At 51.6% G+C, this 21,965-nt stretch overlaps 1 protein-coding gene across 5 annotated transcripts in view; it reads left to right on the top strand.

The window, feature by feature from the left end:
- CPNE5 (copine 5) overlaps positions 1-21,934 on the top strand; it is an 89,747-nt gene extending 67,813 nt beyond the window's left edge. The window contains exons 13-22 of one of the 5 annotated variants that reach the window (XM_016152640.2): positions 1,325-1,400; positions 6,884-6,937; positions 10,162-10,223; positions 14,134-14,180; positions 15,835-16,016; positions 16,915-17,042; positions 17,267-17,369; positions 18,080-18,137; positions 18,591-18,664; positions 19,844-21,934. In XM_016152640.2, coding sequence (XP_016008126.2) covers positions 1,325-1,400; positions 6,884-6,937; positions 10,162-10,223; positions 14,134-14,180; positions 15,835-16,016; positions 16,915-17,042; positions 17,267-17,369; positions 18,080-18,137; positions 18,591-18,664; positions 19,844-20,062 — 1,003 coding nt within the window. In that variant the 3' untranslated portion in view covers positions 20,063-21,934. The other 4 variants (XM_016152641.2, XR_004956348.1, XM_016152643.2 and 1 more) reach the window with 4 other exon arrangements.
- Positions 21,935-21,965: the final 31 nt, after the last annotated feature.

Genomic DNA, 21,965 nt, shown 5'->3' with positions numbered 1-21,965 from the left:
ACAGGATATTATAAAGGGTCATGCAAACACAGTTCTAAATTAAGCCCAAGTCTCTTTCAAGGAGCTTGCCTTCCCCTGATACCTTGCTGTAGAACAGCTGTCCTCAACCCTTTTTGGCACCAGGGACTGGTGCTTTTATAAGAATCTAATGCCTGATGATCTGAGGTGGAGCTGAGGCAGTGATGCTAGTGCTGGGGAGCGGCTGCAAATACAGATGAAGCTTCTCTTGCTCGCAGCCTGGTTGGGGACCTCTGCTATAAAGAACTGCCAGTGCCAACACTACCTCCCTAGCTCACTTTGTCCCTCTCTTCTCCTTTTTAACCACATTGCATGCAAGTCTGCTTCATGTTTCTGCCCATGGTTTGCCTCATCTTACCCTGCCTGGATTTCCCCATGCTTCTGTTAGTGGGGAAAGCCGGGGACAGCCACCAAATGCCTTTGGTTCCTGCCATCGAGGAGCTCACAGTCTGCATGATGAGAACTGTAAATATGTAGTCAAAATACAGTGTGGGCTTAAGGCCAGGCAAGGCCCCAGGGACACCTCCTGGGCACCACTCCAATAGGCACTCCAGGCCAGCACATGTTGTTCAAAGGCAGCCAACCACAGGGAAGATGGGAATTCTGCTTTGTATAAGGTTTTGCTGCACTTAACATAAATACATACAGAGCCTCAGAAGCCTACAGTGCAGACACTGTAGAAAATACTTCCAGCTGTCTGGATGGACATAGCACTAATTGTTTTTTCAAAAAAAAAAACATTATTGGAAAAATGTCAAATACACAGGAAAGTAGAAGTATTTAATGAACACTTTTAAACCTATCACCCGATTTTAACAAGTGTTACATGTTGTCATGTTTGCTTTATCTATGTTTTGTTGTAGTTTAAATTGTAGACATCATGGCATTTTTATCTAAATACCTCGCTGGGAACATCTAAAAACTAAGAGCATTTTCTCTATAACTGTGAATGTTGTTATCACACCTCATACATCGAACAATAATTCTTGAATACCATCTAGTATTTGTTTCATATTTGAATTTTCCCAGTCATCCCCCAAATGCCTTTTGTTGTTTTTATTTTCAAACAAGAATCCAAGTAGAAACGTGTCCCATTCTGCAGGGTCCTGCTCTTTGCTACGTGACCGTGTTGGGTTCTTGCTCCATAGGTGACACTGGACTTCCAGAGACCCAGCCTTTCCGCTGGCATATGCCCCTGGAGCAGAGGGCTGGGCAGAATTGGGAGCCAGGGAAAGGGATGTGATGTGAGGGGATGGGCAGAGGCAGAGCCTGGGCCTGTGGCCTCAGCAACAGCTTTTCCTTGCAGCCATGACTTCATCGGGGAGTTCACCACCAGCTACCGGGAGCTGGCCCGCGGGCAGAGCCAATTCAACATCTATGAGGTGAGGTGGACACTCACAATCTGGGGTTTGCTTTGATGATACGTGGCTCCCAGTCATTGAGGACTACAGTGAGCCATATCCAGGGCTAGAGGTTTTGCACGTTCTCCTGTGAGGTGGGTGCTATTGTCTTTCACAATTAAGGAGACCGAGTCTCAGAGAAGTTAAGGGACTTTCCCAAAGACACATGGTTCAGTAAGTGGCAGAAATAAGAGGCAAACTACCTAGGCTAATATGACTCCCATCACTGAAATATAGTGCCCCACCCCCGAAAGAGTACTTCCAACAAGGTGAGAGGATAAAAGTGGGGGTGGGGCAGAAGGTGGGGGACAATATCGGAGGGTTCCGGGCGTGAGTCCAGAGGTCCTGAGTTCAAAGTGGCCCCCTGCCTTCAATTAGAACAGTTTCAGGGCCTTCCGAATATCTTACCTTTTCTGGAAGAAGAGACAGAAATAGGAGTCAGGATACTTCTATCTAGATCTGGACAAAGCACCCAGTCTCTCTGGAGATAATAGCGTTTGCCCTCAAAGGACCATTTCTGCCGCTGAGCCTTTGCTTGTGTTCGCTCGCCCTCCCGGGGTACCCGCCTCCCTTCCAAATCTAGCTCAGCTCCTCCTCCAGTACCAGCCTTCTCAGCCACACAGCCTCCTGTGCTTTCTCCCTCTTCTGAACTTCATGGACAGCACAGTTCATCCCAGGCCCACTAAACTGCATGTATGTAAAAACCTAAAAACGGCTCAGTTCATAGCCCGACTCTGCCATCTACTAGCCATGAGCCCTTGGCTGAGTTCCTGAACCACTCTGCCGTGCACACAGAGAATTAAATAAGTAGCTAGAATAATGCCTGCCCCCGAGTGAGCATGATATCAGCTGCCTTCTAGTATCATCTGCTGAGCTCCTGTATGCCTGGAGATACTTCACAACCATCCTACAGACTGGCTCTTTCTTCACATTAGCAGCCACTCAGCTGGTGAAATTGAAGAGCGGGCTTTGACTCCCATCACCAAATCTGAAAATCTCCATGCTTCTACTCCCGCACCCTATTTCTCCATTCTGAGCAGGCAGGTCTTGTGTTCCAACTAAATTGAAGCTCCCCAAGGGCAGGTGACAGCACTCTCAGTTGCCTCCCTTTATGTCGATCTGGGTGGGCAGTGCTGGGCACAGAGTAGGTGCTTGTTAGACATCCACATCCTGGGTGAACGAGACTATTGTGAAGATGGAGTATGGGTGAATTTTTTTTTGAAAGGGCTCTGATCCTCACAGTTAATTGCTTTGTTTTCTGCATCCACAAAAGGAAGGGCTGTCTTCGTCTCCCCATCCAGGCAGAGAGAAGCAGGCTCTGTCTTTGCCCTCTTTTAAGAAGGAGAATTTTAGGGAAGTGAAGAGAAGGAGTCAGATCTCTTTGAGTTTGCCTTCTGAGGGTGCTTGACAGACTCAGAAGTGGCCATGATCTCTCAGGCTAAAAGCAGAAAAGGTTGGACTGAGTTGTGTTCTTGTTGTGGATCCCTGCTCCCTTGCAATCGACAAGAGAAACTGCAGTGCTGGGAAGCAGAAGTGCTGACTTCACACATTGAAATGCCATCGGGTAGAGAAGGAATTAAACTCTGGCAGCTTTGGGGCAGGCCTTGACTGTGGGGGACATCACTAGCGGGTTGGTTTGGGCTCTGGAAGGCCTTTCTAGAGTCAACTGCCTGAAGAGAGAACAAGCTTCTGCTAGGAAAGACCCTAATCTCAGGCCCTGTCATCACCCTGGGTGTCTGACTTGTATGTCCAGCCCTCGGCTGGCCTCTCCTCAGATTCGGCCTTCCCAAACTGAATGCACTGGTGAGAGTCCCTCTGCAGCCCTTCCCTCCCCTCTTCCATCATGGGGGCCACAGCAGGGCAGCCATCCTTGGCACCTGTGGCCCCTCACCCTCCACAACTGCGCCCTACTCCTACTTCCACCTGAATATTCTGACTTTTGTTCCCCTCGCTCCCATCCACCCCCACTATCATCTCCCCTGTGTGGGCTTTGCAACAGCCCCCTAATGACCTTCCCATCTCCCTGCGTCCTTCACTCAGTAACCAGAGTGCTCCTCCAAAATGGTCACCTGACCCCAACGCTGCCCAGATTCAAACCTAGTTGTGCATCTAACCCACAACCTCATTGTCTACCCGGTTTGCACAGAAGAGGGTGGAGGAGATTCAGAAAGAAATCCCCACCCCAGCCGAGATCCTACAGGGACTTTTACCTACAGGGTAAAGTCTGAGCTCCTTAATACGCGTGCCATGCCCCAGCAACCTGCAATCTGTGTGCAGCTGATGGGCGTGTGTAAGTAGACCACATGTCACACTCTCAGGAGGCCCCCGGGTCTGGCCCTCGCCTTTCCCTTTCCTCACCCCACCTTCAGCTCAGTCACGCCGTTTGAGCCTCTCTGAACCAGCATGCTGGCTCAGCCTCCGTGGCTTCATTCACACTGGTGCTGCCACTGGGTTGGGGAGGTATCTCACTCACTGTCGTATCCCCAAAGCCAGAGCCACTCCTGGCCTCTGGGAGCCACTCAGTGCCCCTTTGCACAGAAGGGCAGACACCAGACCTGCCCTGGGAGCCCTGGGGACCCTGAGCGTGTGAGGACAGGGAGAGTAGCAGGCTTAGAACTCCGGCCCAGGGAGTTCCCCGGCCTGACCCCTAGGGGGCGCTGGTCCCACACGTGGAACTTCGGGGAGCAGCCTCCTCAAGGCCAGAGAGGCTGATGCGTGGGGGTGGGGATGTGTGCTGCAGAGTGCATGAAACCTCAGGATAAACAGGGCGTCTTTTCAGTGCCACTTCACATGAAGATCTGAGAACAAAACATTGCTTTAATATTAAAACAGTTATAATTAGAGAGTGGAAATGTAGAATATGGGCTAATTTAAAGACAACACAGAAGACTTCAAAGAAATGTGCTTGTGGCCAGGTCTTCGGGCCACGCCCAGATCCCCTGGAGTCCATGTTTATTCTCTTCTGATGGAAGGGCTACTTTGTAAACGTTTGAGAAGCTCTCATTTAAGAGTTCTACACCCTCCTGGGACAGATTGGAAAACTGAGGCACAGTGAAACCTCAGGTCTGAGGCTGTGCCCTCTCTCAACAGCTTGCCTACTAGGTTGTTTTCCTGTGAATGCGTCTGTGAGCACTGTGTCATCTGAGTGGCCTTCTTGCCTGTGGAGGATCGAGATTGTTCTAGGCTTCTCTCCCCAGACTCTCCACCTGCACAGCTTGCTAGCCCTCCCACCTGAACTTTTCATCTGTGCCCCAAATCCAGCTCTTCTTCCTTCTGTGTCTGCCTGGTAGCCCCTGGCCCCTCCCTCTCTCCTACCCACACAGCCATGCCCAGGGCCCAAGATGTGTGGTCACTTCTTGACAATGCTGTTTTACCACAGTTTAGTACCTGTTCTACATCCCCCAAGCCCTCATTATCTCTTACCTGGACTAGTGGTGGTGGTAGTAAGTGGTAGTATAATACTTATATAATGCTTACTACCTTCTAGACCCTGTCCTAAGCACTTGATGTGTATTGACCTGTTTAATCCCTAATCCTTTCTAAGGTAGGTACTTTTTACTCCCATTTTACAGATGAGGAAAGTAAGGCACAAGGAGGTTAAGTAACTTGCCTAAGATCACACAGAGGCGGCAGAATCAGGCAAACATGTTCCTGGATTTCTCTCTTTCTCTCCTCATATTCACTTCTACTAGGTCTCAGCATCTAAGAGCCTACCACGATCTTGTCCCTTTCCAGCTTAGAGGTCTTCAGGGTTCCCTGCTGGCTGCTGTGCTATGTTCAGACATTTATTTTAAATTGGTATTTTAGGCTCTCTTCCCGCCAGCCCAATTTACTCTCTTCCACCCTGTGGTTCTGCAGTTAAACTGGACCCCAGATTTGTGCTCTCCAACCAATATCTCCTCTGACTGGAATGCTTCCCTCCATCTCCCCATGCTGAACTCCTCCTTCCTGTCGCTCACCGTCTGCCTTCAATACTACCTGCTCCGGGAGCCTTCGTTGATGCTCCCACCTCGGATGGTCCCTCATTCTTCCAGCTCCCTTCATGTTTCTGACTCCCCTTTCTTTGTGGCCCTCACCACCTATCCCAAAGAAACATCTTTTTCCTCTAATTGAAGTGAAGATTCTAGAGAAGAACTGGTACCCCACCCCCACTCCATAAATATTTGTGAAGGAACATGTTCGTGTTTGTTTTCAAGGTGGCACCCCTGTACAAAACACTGCCCTGAAGACAGGAACCTGGTTTCTAATTCTGTCACTACCCCAACAGCTGTATGACCATAGGCAAATTATTTGGTGTCTCTGTGCCTTGGTTGTCTTATCTCCAGAGATGGTTAGCAGTAGTCATTCAAACAGAAGAGACTTGTCCTAAAGACCAGCTGGCTGCCCCTGAGGGAAAAACAGGTGATGAGGGAGAAGAAAATGAGTTCACCAGAAAGCTATGGAGGACAGAGCAACAGAGCCAGAGCAGGTGTGAAAATCCCCTTGCTTCATTTGATGGCAGATTAGGGAGAGGTTGGCCTTAGATGTCCTGAGTAAAAAACCAAATTGCTGGTAAGGCTCAGATTAGACTACAGATGTAGTTGTGTGTGTGTGTGTGTGTGTGTGTGTGTGTTGTGTGTGTGTGTAAGACTTGTGGAGCTCTCTCAGGGCAAGGTGGTCCTCACTCAGCCCAGGGGTTCTCCACCTCTGTACAGCTTGTGTCTTGGACTAGACGATCCTTTGTTGTGAGGGGCTGTGCTGTGTGTTGTGGGATGTTTAGCCGCATTCCTTGCCTCTACCTACTCTCCGAGTTGTGATAACTAAAACTATTTTGCAGACATTGCCAGTTGTCACCAGGGGGACAAAAATCGCCCCCAGTTGAAACCACTGAGTTAGTCCATAAGTGTTTTTTTGGCACCTACTAGATGCCAAGCACTGTGGTATATTCTCTGATGACAGGCCTTGTTTGGACTGAAAGCTACAAGTGAAAAACAGTTCAGGAGGTTCTAACTGCAATATAAGGGCATTGGTGATGGAGAGGGGAGCCTCACAAGCCTCAGGACAGCCCTTGGGCTGTATCTCAAAGGAGGAGCCACGAGGATTTGGAACTGATGGAGGGAAGTGCGGGGGAGTGTTTCAGGTGAGGGAGCAGCATGCGCCCACACAAGGGGCGGGCACAGACAGGGCCCCTTTGCAATATTGTGGAGGGTGTCTTTGGAGAGCAGTGAGAAAGGTTAAATAAATGTTATTCTTGGTGTGTTTGGCTGTGGGACACTAGGTTCAATCAGGGAACCCAGTTGTATAAATCTAAATGCCATTCTCTCACAAGCCCTCCCTAAACCCTCCTCCCTGGGACCCCCAGTTTTCTCAGCTCACACTCTGCTCGCCAGGATGGGTCCATACCCAGGGGCTAGTGGAAGCCCCAGGGGCCCAACCCCGCCTGTTTGGAAACCTCCTTCTTACCTGGTAACTGGTTTTTCCTGCAGGTGGTAAACCCAAAAAAGAAAATGAAGAAAAAGAAATACGTGAATTCTGGCACGGTGAGTAGCCACCCCCTCTCTGCAGCCAGGTGTAGATATTCTGAGCCCCGAGCTCCGTCTTGTGTCAGGAGTCATGTGTGTCTGTGTGCTCGTGCAGTGTGGGAACCAGACCTGAAAGTTGGAGAAAGGGAGGGGTGTGGCCCATGGAACAACAGCCCAGTGGGTAGATGGTTTAGGTGATATGACAGGCTCTGTGATACAGAATGAGAAATCCCAGCGAGAAACTCCCATGGGACTTCCTGCAGGAAGTAAGAGGAAAAAGTGTAGCATTGATTGGGCCCCTACTCTGGGAAATTCCCCATTTAGGTACTTTTCACAGGTTGTTTCCTTGAGAGGCAGCTATCATCATCCCCTTGTCATGAAGGAGGAAACCAAGGCTGCAGGCAGGGAAGTGACTCAACCAGGGTCACAGAGCTAGAACGTGGTGGAGATGGCAGTGAGCGCTACAGTTAAATACAGAGCTGGCAGCTGCTGCGGCCACTGCTCTTGCCTAACTGTGACCATCCTGGGATCATACTGGCTCAGTGGCTTCAGGGGGCTGATCTTCGGGACAGTCATACATTTATTCAACAGATGAAAATCCCTGCTGTCCTGGCGCTTATATTCTAGTGGGAGGAGACAGAAAACAAGTATATGTGCACGCCTACACCTGTGTGTGTTAGGTGGTTATGAGCGCTGTGGGAACAAAACTATAATAAGGTAAAGGCATAGGGAGTGCCAGGGATAAAACTATGATTTTATATAAAGTAATCAAGGAAAGCTTCTCTGAGAAGGTGACATTTGAGCAGAGATTCAAAGAAGGTGTGGGAGGGGAGCAAGTATTGAGGATATTGGGGAAAGAGAATTCTAGTAGGGATCAGCATGTGCGAAGGTCTTGAGGTAGAACCCACAGTGCATTTATAGAACAAGCCAAAGTCTGCAGTGCACACATACCCACGTTCATACCCTTCAGGCCTCTCCCATTCCAGAGGTCTATACATAGTGCCGCCAGCTACTACAGCCAAACTTAGTCATTTGAGTCTGACAGAATACAACTCCAGATCCAGAGGAGGTCATAGTCAGGGGCCTCTGGGGTTCTTCTGCAAGAACCTCATTATCGCCATATGTAAAATAGGACTAAGAAATCATCCGTCCCCTGCTTACTGCACAGGGTAGCTATGACAGACACATGGGAGGTGCAGGAAGACACAGGCCTATAAACTGAAAAGTACTCCACTTATTCAAGGGGGCTACCCCCCACTCCTCTGATTGTAACTGTTTCACAGACACGCTTGGAGTAATATTTCCTTTGTCCAAAGCTGTGGTGTTTCTCAGTGGGACTGCCGTTGGCTTTGGGGGCAGGAAATTCTTTGTCCCATGGGACTTCCCTGTACATTGTGGGGTGCTTAGCACTCCTGGCCTCAGCTCAGAACTCCCAGGAGCACTGGTCGCTGTGAGACCCAAAATTCTCCTATATTTTTTCAAATGCCCCTAGGAGAGGCAGTACCTTCCCTAGCTGAGAAATATTAGCTATACAGCTAAAAAAAAAAAAAAAAAAAAAAAAAAAAAAAAAAAAGATTTGAAAACCACAGATCTTATCCAGCTTTCTTACTTTACAGGTAAAGAAACTGAGGCCCAGAGAAGGGATGTAATTTGTCTCAAGTCACACAGTGAGTTAGGGACAGAGCAGAACAAGGCCTGAGTCTCCTGACTTTCCTTTGCTCTAGCATTTCCCAGGCTTCACCTTAAAAAAAAAAAAAATCAGGGTCGAGGATGCTCAAATATAGTCAAATATAGATAGATTCCCAGGGTCCCAAGCTGGGGTCCAGGCCTCTGTATTTAGTGCTTCTCATACCTTACTATGTGCAGAATCTCCCAAGGATCTTGTTAAAAGGCCAAGAATCTGCACATCTGCCTTTCTAACCAGCATCAAGGTGATTCTGGCTCTGCTGGTCCAGGGACCACACTTTGAGTAGCAAGTCCCTGGGTGAATCCATATAGTCAGGCAAGTTATGGAATTGCTTCATCCCAGGGTCTGGATGGAGGTTCAGCTCTAGCTGCAGGTTAGACTCATGTGAGGAGCTAAAAATAGATCCAGGGCCAGAGCCCTACCCCAGAAACTCTGATGAAATTGGTTTTTGAGGGCCTCACCCAGGTCACAAGACATTTTCAAAGCTCCTCAAGGAATCTAATGATCATCAAGGTAAAGGCCACTGCCATAGTCCATTCCTAGTGAAAGGAGGCTTTGTCCATCCAGGTTTCTAACACTAACCACAGTGGTTGGGGGTCTCCAAGGCTCAGCTCAGCACTCACAGACCCTCCTCTCTCTCTCATATTTTAGCCTTAGTGGTTCATTGGCTTTGTCAAGTAGAGGCCCTACTTGCCTCACCTTGTGAGTCAATAAAGATGGTGGAATCTATACCAGTGAGGAGCTCCCCAAATCATAGAGTAGAGTTCTCTGACACAGGTAAAAGGTCCCCTGCCCCAATCTTGCCTTACTTAATTGGTTTCAACTTATCTCAATGATCCCAAATCAGCATTGTAACGAGCTGCCAGGGAGGTGCCAGGTAGCTGCCTGTCTTGGTGTAGCTGATGCCAAAGCAGCCAGCAGGCATAGGTCAAGAGATCCCTGGTTGGGAGAGGGAGCCCCAGGTAGTCAGTTGCCTCTGGGGAAAGGACAGGCTGCTTATGAGGGTCTTGGGTCTGAGAAGGTAGAGATTAAGAGACAGCAGTGGCATGAGAGGGGAAAAGCAAGGTTTAAGATAGTGCAGATCAGAGAGGCGTGTTTCAGGAATAATAGTTCATGAGACATGGAAGCATGGAGCCCGTCAGCATGGCAGATTGTTAGGACTGTGTCAGGAAGACCCCCTGCCCCTCCACGCTCCACACTGGCGTCTGCTTAGGAGCAACTTGTGCCCTTGGCTTGAGCCCTGTACTCTGGCCACAGAGACAGGGCCCGGGATGCAGTTTGGCACTGAGGTCAAGAGTGCAGGGTCTGGAGTCAGACAGACCTGGGTCTCCATCTCACTTGGCCATGTCCTGACAGTGTCGGGCACGTTGCATCACCTCTTTGAGCCTGAGTTTCCTAGGCTATAAAATGGGGATAATAATAGTATAGGTTGTTGTGGGCACTGTATACAACGATGTATGCAAACTGGCACATGCTCATGCTCCATAACTATCAGCAAACCATCCCCTCCTCCACTTTGTGCTCCCCACTGACCAAGCTCCCTTTTGTTTTCAAGGTCACACTGCTTTCCTTTGCTGTGGAGTCAGAGTGCACATTTCTTGACTACATCAAAGGAGGGTGAGAAGAGATGCGGCCCCTGGTTCTTTTCTTTGGCCTCAGGGAGAGGGGAGGGGCCTCACACATTGGCATGAGCAGCTCTGGCCCCACCCTGGCCTCTTTGAGTCCCTTGCTAAAGTCTGTGGTCCCGGGCTTTGAACAGCACCCCCCTCCAAGGTGTCTGAGCTCAGAAAACTCTCCCAGAGCCCTGTATGCCTCTATATCCTGAGTAGCTGTAGAGAGCAGGCATTCCTGGGCAATGGGAGGCCAGCGCCAGTGGGTCACATCAGGTTCCCTGCAGAGACTCCATGACAAAGAGAATCAAAGGCTTACAGAGGCGGAAAGAGCCCTGGACTAGGAGTCAGGAGACCCAGACTCTAGACCCCTCTTTGTCCTGAATTTGCTAGATTACTCTGGGCGGATCACTTTCCCTCCCAGGGCTTTATTTCCTCCTCCATACACAAGATGTTAGAGTTTGGTAAATTCTGAGATTCCGTCCTGCTCCAAGCTTCTGATACCTCTGGTCTGTCTGGGCAAGGGGGCCAGTGATTAACCTACCTGGTGTCATCAGTGGCCTCATAAGGGGCCAGAAGGATTGGGGGATGAGCCAGGTGGTCAAACATGAGTTTAAGGAACAGAAAGAACCAAAGGGGTTGACATCCAGGCCAAGTCAGGCAGAGAAGCCTGGAGGTTCCAGCCAATAGCTCATGGAAGAAGAGTCTGATTCTGCCAAGGACAGGTGCCAGGTCAGGGTGTGGGTAGCCAACAGCCCACAGGTGCAGGCAGGTGAGTGACTACACCTGTCTGGAAACAAGACAGGCAAGGCAGCTGCCAAGGGCTCATCCCAGCCAAGTGGGCACTTGGCTGCCTGGTTCTCCAGGACAGAGGGAAAAGTCAGGCCCTGGGAAGCCACGCTCACTCTCCCATGACACCGCTCCCTGCTGCCTTGAACCTGTAGTCTCAAGGTTGCAAGCTCTCCTCTACCCGCTAAGCACACACCCTCCCTGCAGCAACCCAGAGGTCTCCCTGTCCCTCCTCTGAGCCTCTTCCTAACCCTTCCCTTGCTCCCTTCCCCCATCAGAACTGCTCTATTCTCCATCCCATTAAGCAACTGCCCCTTACTTTCCACAGTACCTGGTAATTTTCAATCAATCCTCATCCTATTTATCTTTCTCATTTGCATAATGCCCCCAATTTATAGAAAGTAGTGGGCAGGGCCAGGATGATTTTCATTTTTATAACTTTACCAAGTCTACATGTCTAGCCAGTGGCAGAGTACCTTCTGTCATCATAGGCTGCATTTTTTTCATGGTAGTGAATATTCCTGGCCCTGCCCTACCAGCTACCTGATGGTGTGGGATGCAGATAGAGACAACTGAGTTAAAGGGCTGGGTGCTGGGATGTTTTATCCTCAAGAAGGAGCCTCAGAGGCAGGCTGCCGCACAAAGCTGGCACCATGAGTACTGGGCAAGTCAGAACATTGGAGCTGCCTTAGCCCTCCCCCATGCCTATTTTCTCACTCTTTGGAGAACCTGAGTGAAAGAGTTGGCGAAAGCCTGGCATGCGTGTCCAGGCAGGCAGTTGATGGAGACAGTTGCCTATGGATCCTCTCCTTCCCGGCCTTCTTCCCCCGCCAACCCGGACCGAGAGGAAGGGCATGGGCACCTCTGCCCCAGCTCCCACCCTGTCAGAGATGGAGCTGGTTGCTCAGCAGCCTGCATTCTGCACTGCTGGTGCCCTTAGGCAGGAGAGGTGAGCCTGCAGGGAGTAACTTTCCCACAAAAGTGCCTGCTTTCTAGTCCCTTCTTCGCTTCATTTCAGAATTCAGAGCAGGGGAATATTACGTAAGGAGTAAGGCCTGTTTCTCCCCCCAGCTATACTCCTGCAGGCCAGAACCACCCTCCCAATGGTGGCCCCAGGAGCAGGGCTCTTATCTTCCAAATGTCTCCTTTCCTCTACAAAGACACAATCTCTATATTCCACACTGAGAGATGATAAGGAACAGCAGATGAATAGGCTAGTCAACTGCTATAACAAATAATCCCTCAACCTCAAGGCTTAGTACAAATAAGCCTTATTTTTCATTCATAGGGTGGCAGGGATGGGTGGGGAAGTGCTCCACATAGTCATTCAGGGACCCAGGCTCATGCCATCTGTGGCTCCTTCTCCCTCACCTTGGAGTCCACTGGATGTTCTGCCCCCAGGCAGCAAACAAGGGAAAGAAGTGTGGGAAGAACTGTTTCTGGCCAGCAGACCCTGGCTTGGGTCTCCTGCTAACAGTGTCCTACACCCTTCCTGGGGGATGAAGGTCCATCAGCAGCAGTTCAGCTTTGATCAGGTGGCAAGAGGGCTGTGGTTTCTGAGAGGGACTGTCTGCTAAATGCCGGTGAGATGAGCCCTGCCTCATCTCATATCATCCCTGGCCCCAACTCAGAACCACCAGAGCAGAGTTTCCCCAAGCATGATCCCAGACCCCCCTCAGAATCCCAGATGAGAGTAGGGGATGTTTCGTAAAGAAGCAGATTCTGAGCCCCATCTTACATCAACTGGGTTGGCATTCCTGGGCCCTGGCATCTCTCCTTTTTTAAAACAAGTTCCCCTGTGACTACCCTCTCTCAGAGTGAGAACCATAAGACTAGATTTTTCTCAGGGGCTCATGTCTTGTCAGCTTTATTCTGTCAGCATCTAGTACAGAACCTAAAACAGCCAAACCCTCAGCACATTTTAGCCCTGAACCTGAACCTTCAAAACCCAACTTTTTATTATGAAAAAATCCAAAACACATCCAAAAGTGAAGAGAAGGTATAATCAACCTTCAAGTACCCTTCACCCAGATTCAGCCATTATCGGCTCATGGCCAATCTTGTTCTATGTACTCTCCTTTCCATGCAATTATTTTGAAGCAAATCCTAGACATCATATTTTATCCCCCTAAATACTTTAGGATGTGCCTCCAAAATTTAAGGATATAACTATATATACCATAATACCATAATCACATCTAAAAACTCAAAGTTCCTTGTTGTCTAGTCAGTGTTCAAATTTCTCTGATTGTCTTATAAAGTTTTTAAATTGACTTATTTGAAGCAGAAGTCTAGGTAAGATCCATTTACTACAGCTGGTTGATTTGTCTCTTAATTCTTTTTCATCTCTTGGCGCCCCCCGAATCCCGCCCACCTCCTACACATGAAGGGTTTGCTAAGAAAGCGTTCTGTGCCCACCAAGGACTTCTGATTCAGTGGGTCTGCAAGGGCCCAAGACTCACAAGTCCCCAGGTGATCCCAATACTACTGGTCCATGGGCCATTCTTCCAGTAGTGCTCCGGAACTTCCCACAGACCGGCTTTTACTGGCTGCATCCCTCAAGGTGTCATTTAACATGTTCCTCTGTCTACTGCATTTCCTGTAAACAACTGGTAGATAGCTCTAGAAGTTCAATTAGATTGGAGTTCAGTTTTTTGGCAAGACAGCTTCATGGGTGGTGTTTCATTTTTCCTTCAGGAGATGCACAATGTCTATTTCTCTCTCTTTTTTTGTCAAATAAATTTTAGCTTTGAATCTGACTCCTAATTTATGCCAGAAGTATGATGAGACCCTGCTTCACTGGCCTCAGGGGTAGGGTCTGAGGAGGAAATAAGTAACCATAACCACTTGCCCACACAGAACATAATCGTCTTCAAAGAGCGTTCACATTGCCTAACTCTTGTGATGCTCACAACAATCCTATGGGAGGAGGGGGTGGGGAGGTTGTGGCTGGCATTACAATCCCAGAATTCCAGATGGAAAGGCGATGAATGACTTCATCAAGGTCACATGCCTGGCAAGCAGCGGGGCTGGGGTGGAAGCCAGGTTTCTCACTCCCTGCCCGGCACTGCTCACTGTCCCCTTAGCCTTGCCACTGTCCAGTAACTGCCCTGCTTTTTTCCTTCTAGGACCCAGATCAACTTCACAGTGGCCATTGATTTCACGGCCTCCAATGGTGAGTGGAGGGATGGGCAGAGGAGCTGGATGGGGGAGGAGAAGGAGGAAAGGGGAGGGCTTTTCCAGGCTCTGGTAGTTGGCCTTAGCTGAGAGCCAGGTCTCCCATGCTCTCTGGCCTCATCCTCACTGAAGAGGAAGTACTTAGGCCTGGGGAGCCAAAGATAGAACCAAGGTGGTGAACATATCTTCAGGTTAGACCAAGGTCACTAACAAATCTGGTCTCTGGGCCTGCATAGCTTGAGCCACAGCCTTGCACTTGAAGACATCTAGTCTCCCCAGGAGAATAGGACAGTGCTACTTTGGGCCCATGAAGGGCCTTGGAGAAGAGGTGTCTCCTCACAGGATCCAATTCCACATTCTCTGTGCAGTACCCCCCACAGGCTGGAGGGGAGAACTGGAGTGGTCCTCAGTGAGGGTAGGAATGCAGCCCAGAAACCCCAGTTCTCTCCCTTGCTGGGGCTGTCCCAGCTTTCTTCCCTCCTCTGACCTTCCCCGTATCAGGCTGTGATCTAGCCTCCAGGAGCAATCAGTGCCAAACTTTACACTGTTAGAAACATTGCAATGTTCTTTGCATTCTGAACCCACATTAGGAGTGCTCAGTGCTCATTTTTGTGCCAATCAGAAGATGCTTGGTTGGGTTTCGTACTCCACAGGTGTGTCAGAAACCCCTTAGGGCCACAGGCCCTAGCATCACAGAGTGGTAGGACATCAGAGCTGGGAGGGGCCTTAGTGATAATAACGATGTTACCATAACAACACCTGTTTAATCCTCACAACAATCCTATGAGGCGGGGACTGTTATTATCTCCGTTCTACAGATGAGGAAACTGAGGCTGAGAAATTAAGGAATTTACCCCCAAGATCACACAGCTTAGTAGGAGGCAGAGACAGGATTGGTACCTTGGCAGCCTGTGCTGTACTGCGTCTCATTAATAAATATGTAAAATACAGACAACATTAGTAGTGATAAGGGCTATAGAGAAGAATTCAGCCAGGAAGAGGGATAGGGAGTACTGGGGGAGGCTGCAACTTTCAGTATGATGCTCAGGAAAGACCACACTGAGAAGATAACGAGTAGAAACCTGAAGAGTCAAGGCACCAAGCCACGTGTACATCTATGGAAAAGCATCCCAGAACAGAGGGAACAGCCGTTGCCAAGGCCCTGAGTGAGTCACAGGGAGGATGGTAGAGGATGAGGAGAGAGGTAACTAGAGGCCAGATCATGTGGAGCCTTGTGGGCCCTTGTAAGGACTTTGGATTTAATTCTGGATGAGATGGGCTCATTGGAGCATTTTGAGCAGAGAAGAGGTGTGGTCCAGCTGCCTGAGGATTGATAGGAGCGCGCTGGTTCGTGTGCTGAGTATGGACAGCAGACATAAGCGTGGAAGGAAGCAGGGAGATCAGTTAGGGGGCTACTGCAGTCCTGCAGGCAAGAAGATGGTGGGATCCTGGAGGAGGAAAGAAGTGAGTGGGATTCTGGATATATTTTTAAGATTGAGCAAGCAGGATTTGCTAAAGGGTGGAATGTGTGATAAGAAAGGCGTCGAGGATAAATAAAGGTGAGGAGTGCGCTTGCACTTCCCCTTCTGATTCTGAACCCAAAGTGGCTTGGAGTGTCCGACTGCCTATGTCCCCACGTCTTGTGTCTTCAGGGAACCCCTCGCAGTCCACGTCCCTGCACTACATGAGCCCCTACCAGCTGAACGCCTATGCGCTGGCGCTGACCGCCGTCGGGGAGATCATCCAGCATTATGACAGCGACAAGATGTTCCCTGCCCTCGGCTTCGGGGCCAAGCTGCCCCCTGATGGCAGGGTGTCCCATGAGTTCCCGCTGGTAGGAAGTCCTGGAGAAAGGGCTGACCAGGCTGGGTGGGGGTGATGACAAGCCTGGGGTGGGGGCACTTCCCATCTTCCCCACCTAGGGACTTAAGGTGCAGCCTTTGAGGAAGGTAGGCCACCTGCTGGGTATAGAGGGGTTTGTATTAGGGCCTCTGGAAACCCACTCCCCATCTTGCTCACAAACAACTCCCTTCTGCATCTGAAGCCACCCAAAGTGGGCTCTGTGTCCTTTTCCTGGTAAGACCCACGTGGAAGCAGAGTGGAGACATGGCTGCGCAAACCCCCAAGACCCCAGTGATGAGGATGAAGAGGTCTGGGTTGGTTATGGGCAACTGCAGGTAATTCTAGGAACTTCCGGAGTTGGTGCTGAGATGGGGGCCCTGTGGGGATGATTCCTCAGGCCACCTCCTCTCCCCTCTCCCATGAGCTGGAACACTCAGTCAGCCACTGGATCACTCATGACAAACATCCATCACATGCCTGTGTGGCGTGTCAAGCACCGTGCTGGACACAGGACACAGGAGAGTGGACCAGGATGGACCAGCCGCTGGCCCTTCCAGAGCTGCTCAGACTCTGCAGTCATTTTAGGGTGTGCTGGGTGTACCCCAGGCTCCCTGAGGGAAGCAGCCAAGGCCCTCAGGGGCCTATCTGAGCAGCTACAGGAATGGGGCAAGGAGCAGGACCGGACCCCACTCACCAGGAGCGTGTGCTGCCCTTCAGGGCGAGCCCTGTGGGCTCCCTCCCCTGCCCCCCACTCCTACCAGAGAAGAGTCTAGGAGAGCCCAGGCCTGCTGACCTCCCCCACCCTGGTTTTGCTCCTACAGACCATTGGCCATCCACCTACCCACTCCTCCTTCCTTCCCGGGCTTAACCTCCCCATCCTCTGCCCCCAGAACGGCAACCAGGAGAACCCCTCGTGCTGCGGCATCGATGGCATCCTGGAGGCCTACCACCACAGCCTGCGCACCGTGCAGCTCTATGGCCCCACCAACTTCGCCCCCGTGGTCACCCACGTAGCCAGGTTTGTGCCGGGTCACCAGACCCCTAGCCCAACAGCTCACAGGGCATCTGTCTCCATACCTAGCCTCTCAGGAAGACAGGAGAGTGTCTCTTCCTCTTGACTGGAAAGAAACCTCCCCTCCAGCCAAAGAGCTGTGCTCACCAAAGTGTTAAGGGCACTTGTGGGTGGGGGGAGTGACATGCCTGGAGCCCCCCAGACAGACCTCAGCCCCGGCCCCACCCCAGGAACGCAGCCGAGGTGCAGGACGGCTCCCAGTACTCGGTGCTACTCATCATCACAGACGGAGTCATCTCAGACATGGCGCAGACCAAGGAGGCTATCGTCAACGTGAGTGGGGTGGGGGGACAGGGAGCCAGCGGTGGGGGGCGGCGTGTCTTCCTGCTCCTTTAGGGAAATGCTTGAGCCTGGCTTCTCTTCCCACCATCTGTGGGACCCCTTCTGGCTTCTGGCTACAGTGTCTGGAGGACCTAGCAGTGGGGTTGGGGGTGTTGGCCAGCGGGGGATCCTGCTGGTGAACTCAGTACCCACCTCTTAGTCACAGTCCCTCCAGCTGCCTCTGGCTCCCTCATTAACTGTCTCCAGGACTGCTGTCCCAGACCCCAACCAGGCCTGGCCAAATAGAAGAGGTGGGAGGTCCAGGAATATAGCTCCCTCTACCAGGTGGTCTCCCTGTATCCCAGCCACAGCTGGCCTTCTTTCCAGACCCACACAAAAGATGTCCCATATGATGAAGGCCCAGGAGCAGAGGAGGGGTGCATTTTACCCTCTGCCTCCCTTCCTCTCTACCCCTGATTCCTCTTTGGTGCCCCACCTCATTGTCCCTGGACCTGTATCCCTTACTGCCCTCTCTTCCTCTCCACCATGTTTTCTGTGTTTCTTTGTGTGTCTCCATCCTTCTCTCTTCCATTTCCTCCCTGTCCTCCTGATTTTCTTCTTTTGATCCACCCTTCTTTCCCTACCCATGATCTCCTCTTCCTTTTAATTGGCCTCTTGGCTGGGTACCAATAACCCCCACTCCATCCCCTGCTGTCTCACAGGCTGCCAAACTCCCCATGTCCATCATCATCGTTGGCGTGGGCCAGGCGGAGTTCGATGGTGAGTCCTCATCCCCCCTGATGCTTCCCAAAAGACTTCAGGCCCTTGGGAATGACCCTGCCCCAAAGAGTGTGTGCTCACGCCTAGGCGTTTGTGACTGTTTTGGTGAGCTGGCAGGGCGTGACAGTGTGTTTGTTTGCATAGGGGTGTGTATGTTAGGGTGTGCACCCCACACCCATGTCCCAAGGAGAGGAGGCCGGAGTCACTCCTCCCTCCTCCATCCCTGGGAGTCTGGGGAGGGTTGGGGAGCTGGTGCACTGGGCTAGAAGTCAGAGACTCACATGCGTGGGCTCCTCTCATCTCTTAGCTTCAGTTTCTTCGTCTCTCACATGAGGGTCTGATCTGACGGTCTCTGCCCTGGATGGGCCTAGGGTTGGAGGAAATTACACTGTCCTGCCAGGCCCAGGTAGGCACCAGTAACCCCCCATCCCCATGCCTCTCCTCCCCACACAGCCATGGTAGAGCTGGACGGCGATGATGTGCGGATTTCCTCCCGGGGGAAGCTGGCTGAGCGGGACATTGTCCAGGTGAAACCCAGACCCTGCCTGTCTCTCTGGCCAGGCTGACGTCACATCCCCTGCCCCAGGTTTCTCTGGAAAGGGTCCCAGAGGGAGGTACTGGAAGCCCCAGAGTGGCCTGGGCCACCACAGAAGGGAAGAGGGGTCAGCCCTTGGGTCTTAGATCTCTGTGGACTGGGCCCCTCTCTGTCATGTCTGAGACTCATCCCTACCACTGTTTGGCCCAGGCCAGCCCCTCCCTAAATTGCCAGGCCTCCATGGTCTCCCGCAGAGCATAGCCACTTAATTATTTGCATTTCTGTTGTTCTCTGCTGGGCTACCTTCCCAGGGAGATGGCAAACCCCTTGAAGGTAGAAGTGTCTGTAGCGATGCGGCAGCCCTCTCCAAGAACTTTCCTTGGTTAATTGAATCAATGTCTTAAGCTCTCCAAGTAGGTTGCGGATGTGAGCAGACAGGTTTTGGTCCTCAGGGCATCCCTGTTCAGTCAAGCCTCAGATGTAGCTCAGCAAGAACACGCCCTCCTGGTACCTTCTGCAGACTGAGTTCTAGTGCTTTGGCGATGAGGAATAAAAATTTTGTTTTTGGAAAATAATTTCCATACCCCCTGGATTCAAACAAAATTGGGGTAGGGGAGGGGTCATTCCAGGTGTAGAGACCAGATAGTGAGCTTAGAAACCAGAGCAAAGGCAATTTGGGAGGTGGGACCTTATGTAAAGGTCTGGAGGTGGGGTGAGCCTGAGGCCCTAGGGGGTAGGGGGAGGGACACCCCCTAGGAGGAAGCCAGAGGGGCCTGACTTGAGGTGCTGGCCCGATGAGGAAAGAGGAGAAGTAGGGCCAAAGGGCAGAGAGGGCCCCAAGAGGTGGGAGGCGACCAGAGGGTTTGATTTCCAGAGGCCAGAGGATTCATTCCGCATTTCCTGAGTGCCTGCTAAGTACTTGTGCTTAATGCCAAGACCTCAGAGACTGAGGAATCTTGGTCAGTGGTGTGTCCTGGCATGAGATAGGACCTCAATAAGTGTCTGAGTGAATGAAAGAATAGTGACTATGATGTCAGCTTTTCAGATAATTCACCGTGAGGAAGAGGGGTTGAGTGAAGTGGGCAGAGGCTGGGGAGGAATGGGACAGGAGGTTTGAGGGGCTGGGGTCCGGCAGGGGACCTTGCCTGACCCTGTCTTCCCCACTGGCCAGTTTGTACCCTTCAGGGACTACGTGGACCGCACGGGCAACCACGTGCTGAGCATGGCGCGACTGGCCCGTGACGTGCTGGCTGAGATCCCCGACCAGCTGGTGTCCTACATGAAGGCGCAGGGCATCCGCCCACGCCCCCCACCGGAGGCCCCAGCGAGCTCACCCTCGCAGTCCCCAGCCCACACGCCCCCTGCCTCCCCTCTGCACACACACATCTGAGCCTGGCCCATGCATGGCAGGCGGCTGGGGCCGAGGGAGGCCAGCAGAAGGGTAGGCAGGGTCCTAGACGCCCCTACAGTATGCCCTGCTTGGCCTTTGGAACCCGTGTGTCTGGGCGGCTGGCAAGGGCAGGGCCTCTGGAGAGTCCTTCCCAACTTCTTGTTCTCACTTATGACCCAAACCACGGGAGCTGGGGGCTACAGATGGTAGAGATGGGGTTCTGGGCCCCTGCTCTTCCCTTCTTCCCATGACACCTGGTTCTAGCCCAGCCTGGAAGGTGTTAAAACCAACAGGAGATTGGAGTTCCCCTCAGCCCACCTGGGCAGTCCCTCCTGCTCCTGTGTGGCCCTGAAGCCTGGGCTGCACCGCCCTCCTCCCATCCCCCTTCTCCCTCCCCTCCTGTGCCATCCATTCCTCCACCTGACCCCTGACCCTCACCTCAGTGTCTATCCTTTCTCTGTTCCCAGTGAACCCCATGAGCTGATGGATTGGCACAAACACCTGAACATGTGACCACCCCCAGAGACAGTTGCTTGCAACGGGAACCCTGCAGATACATAAAGGGGAGGTGATGGTGGTAGACTGTAGGTCCCATGATGGGCTAGGAATAGAGGTTTTTAAGGCACAGAGTCTTTTCAGGTGCCTCTCAAGCCCAGGTGATACTGGTTCTAGACATAGATCCACAGGCCTCCCCCTGGTGTGGGCCCACAGGCACCACAGTTGACTCCTGGCTCCAGGCCCCTCCTCCTTCCCCCAGAGGCTGCCCAGGGTCCTTGGTACCCACTCCTCTGCTACCCACCTGGAGGCCTGGGTGAGAAACAGCCCAGCCCCGGCACTCCCACACAGCCGTTTTATCCCACAGTGATAGGAGATGGGAATCCTGGGTTCGAGCCCTGCCTGCATGCTGTGGGAACAGAAGCAAGGCCCTTCTGCCTTCTGGATCTTGGTTTCCACATCTGTAAGGCAAGAAGGTTGACCAGATGGTCTAGGAGTTACCTTCATTTCTTACGTCCTGAGAGTCCATTCATCCCATGCCCAGCTTCCCTCATCCCTTTCCTCACCAGTGCAACCTCTTACCCCAGGCCGTCTTGGCTCTAGGGTCACCCTGTTCCATCCCATCACCCCAAATCCACCCTAGTCCTTCAGCTTTGGGCTTTGGAGTCTGAGCCCAAACCCCTGCTGCTGCTGTGGGAAAGGCGAGAAGTGATCTCACCCTTGACCCACCCAGCCGCCCAGCCTTTACCTACGTGGGAACAGGCCATGCATGCCAGTCCCTTCTGCTGCATGGGGCTCCTCTGCCCACTGAACCTCCCATTCCTGGGCGGAGACCAGGCCCTGCCCTGTCTGCTGCCCAGCACCACTCCCTTCCTGTCGTGCATGATGGTGGTGTTTCTGCGCTGTCTGGTCCCGTGCCCGTGTCTGAGACAGTCTCTGTGTGGAATTTGCCTTAAACTGAAGTAAATTTGGTTCTTTTACTAAAGTTCCTTGTTTCATTTCTTCTGGGAGAAATAGCACAGAGGTTGCTGTTTGACAGGGGCCAGGTTCTCCTCTCTCGCTTCCAACCTTTTGTTAAACAAGGATTTACTGAGCAACTACTATGTCCCAGGGTCTGTGCTAGGCACTGGGGTGCAGCAATGAACAAAACACAGGCCCTGTCTCCACATGGAGTTTACAACAAACACAGATAAGATAGGTGTGAGCACATAAACAAGTAAATCACATAATTTCAGGTGGCGATGAGTTACAAAGAAAGAATAAGAGGACGGAATGTAATAGGGTGATACTTTAGATGAGGTGGTCGGGGAGGGCCTCGCTGAGGACGTGGCAATTGAGACGAGCTCCAAGGAAATGAGAGAGGGAAGCATGCTGATCTCTGAGGCAAGAGGGCTCCAGCAAGTGCAAA

Source organism: Rousettus aegyptiacus, unplaced genomic scaffold (assembly GCF_014176215.1).
Source record: "Rousettus aegyptiacus isolate mRouAeg1 unplaced genomic scaffold, mRouAeg1.p scaffold_m13_p_1, whole genome shotgun sequence".
In the NCBI taxonomy this organism is placed as follows: Eukaryota; Metazoa; Chordata; class Mammalia; order Chiroptera; family Pteropodidae; genus Rousettus; species Rousettus aegyptiacus.
Note: the sequence above shows the minus strand (reverse complement) of the source record. Positions and strands in the feature narration are given on the sequence as shown.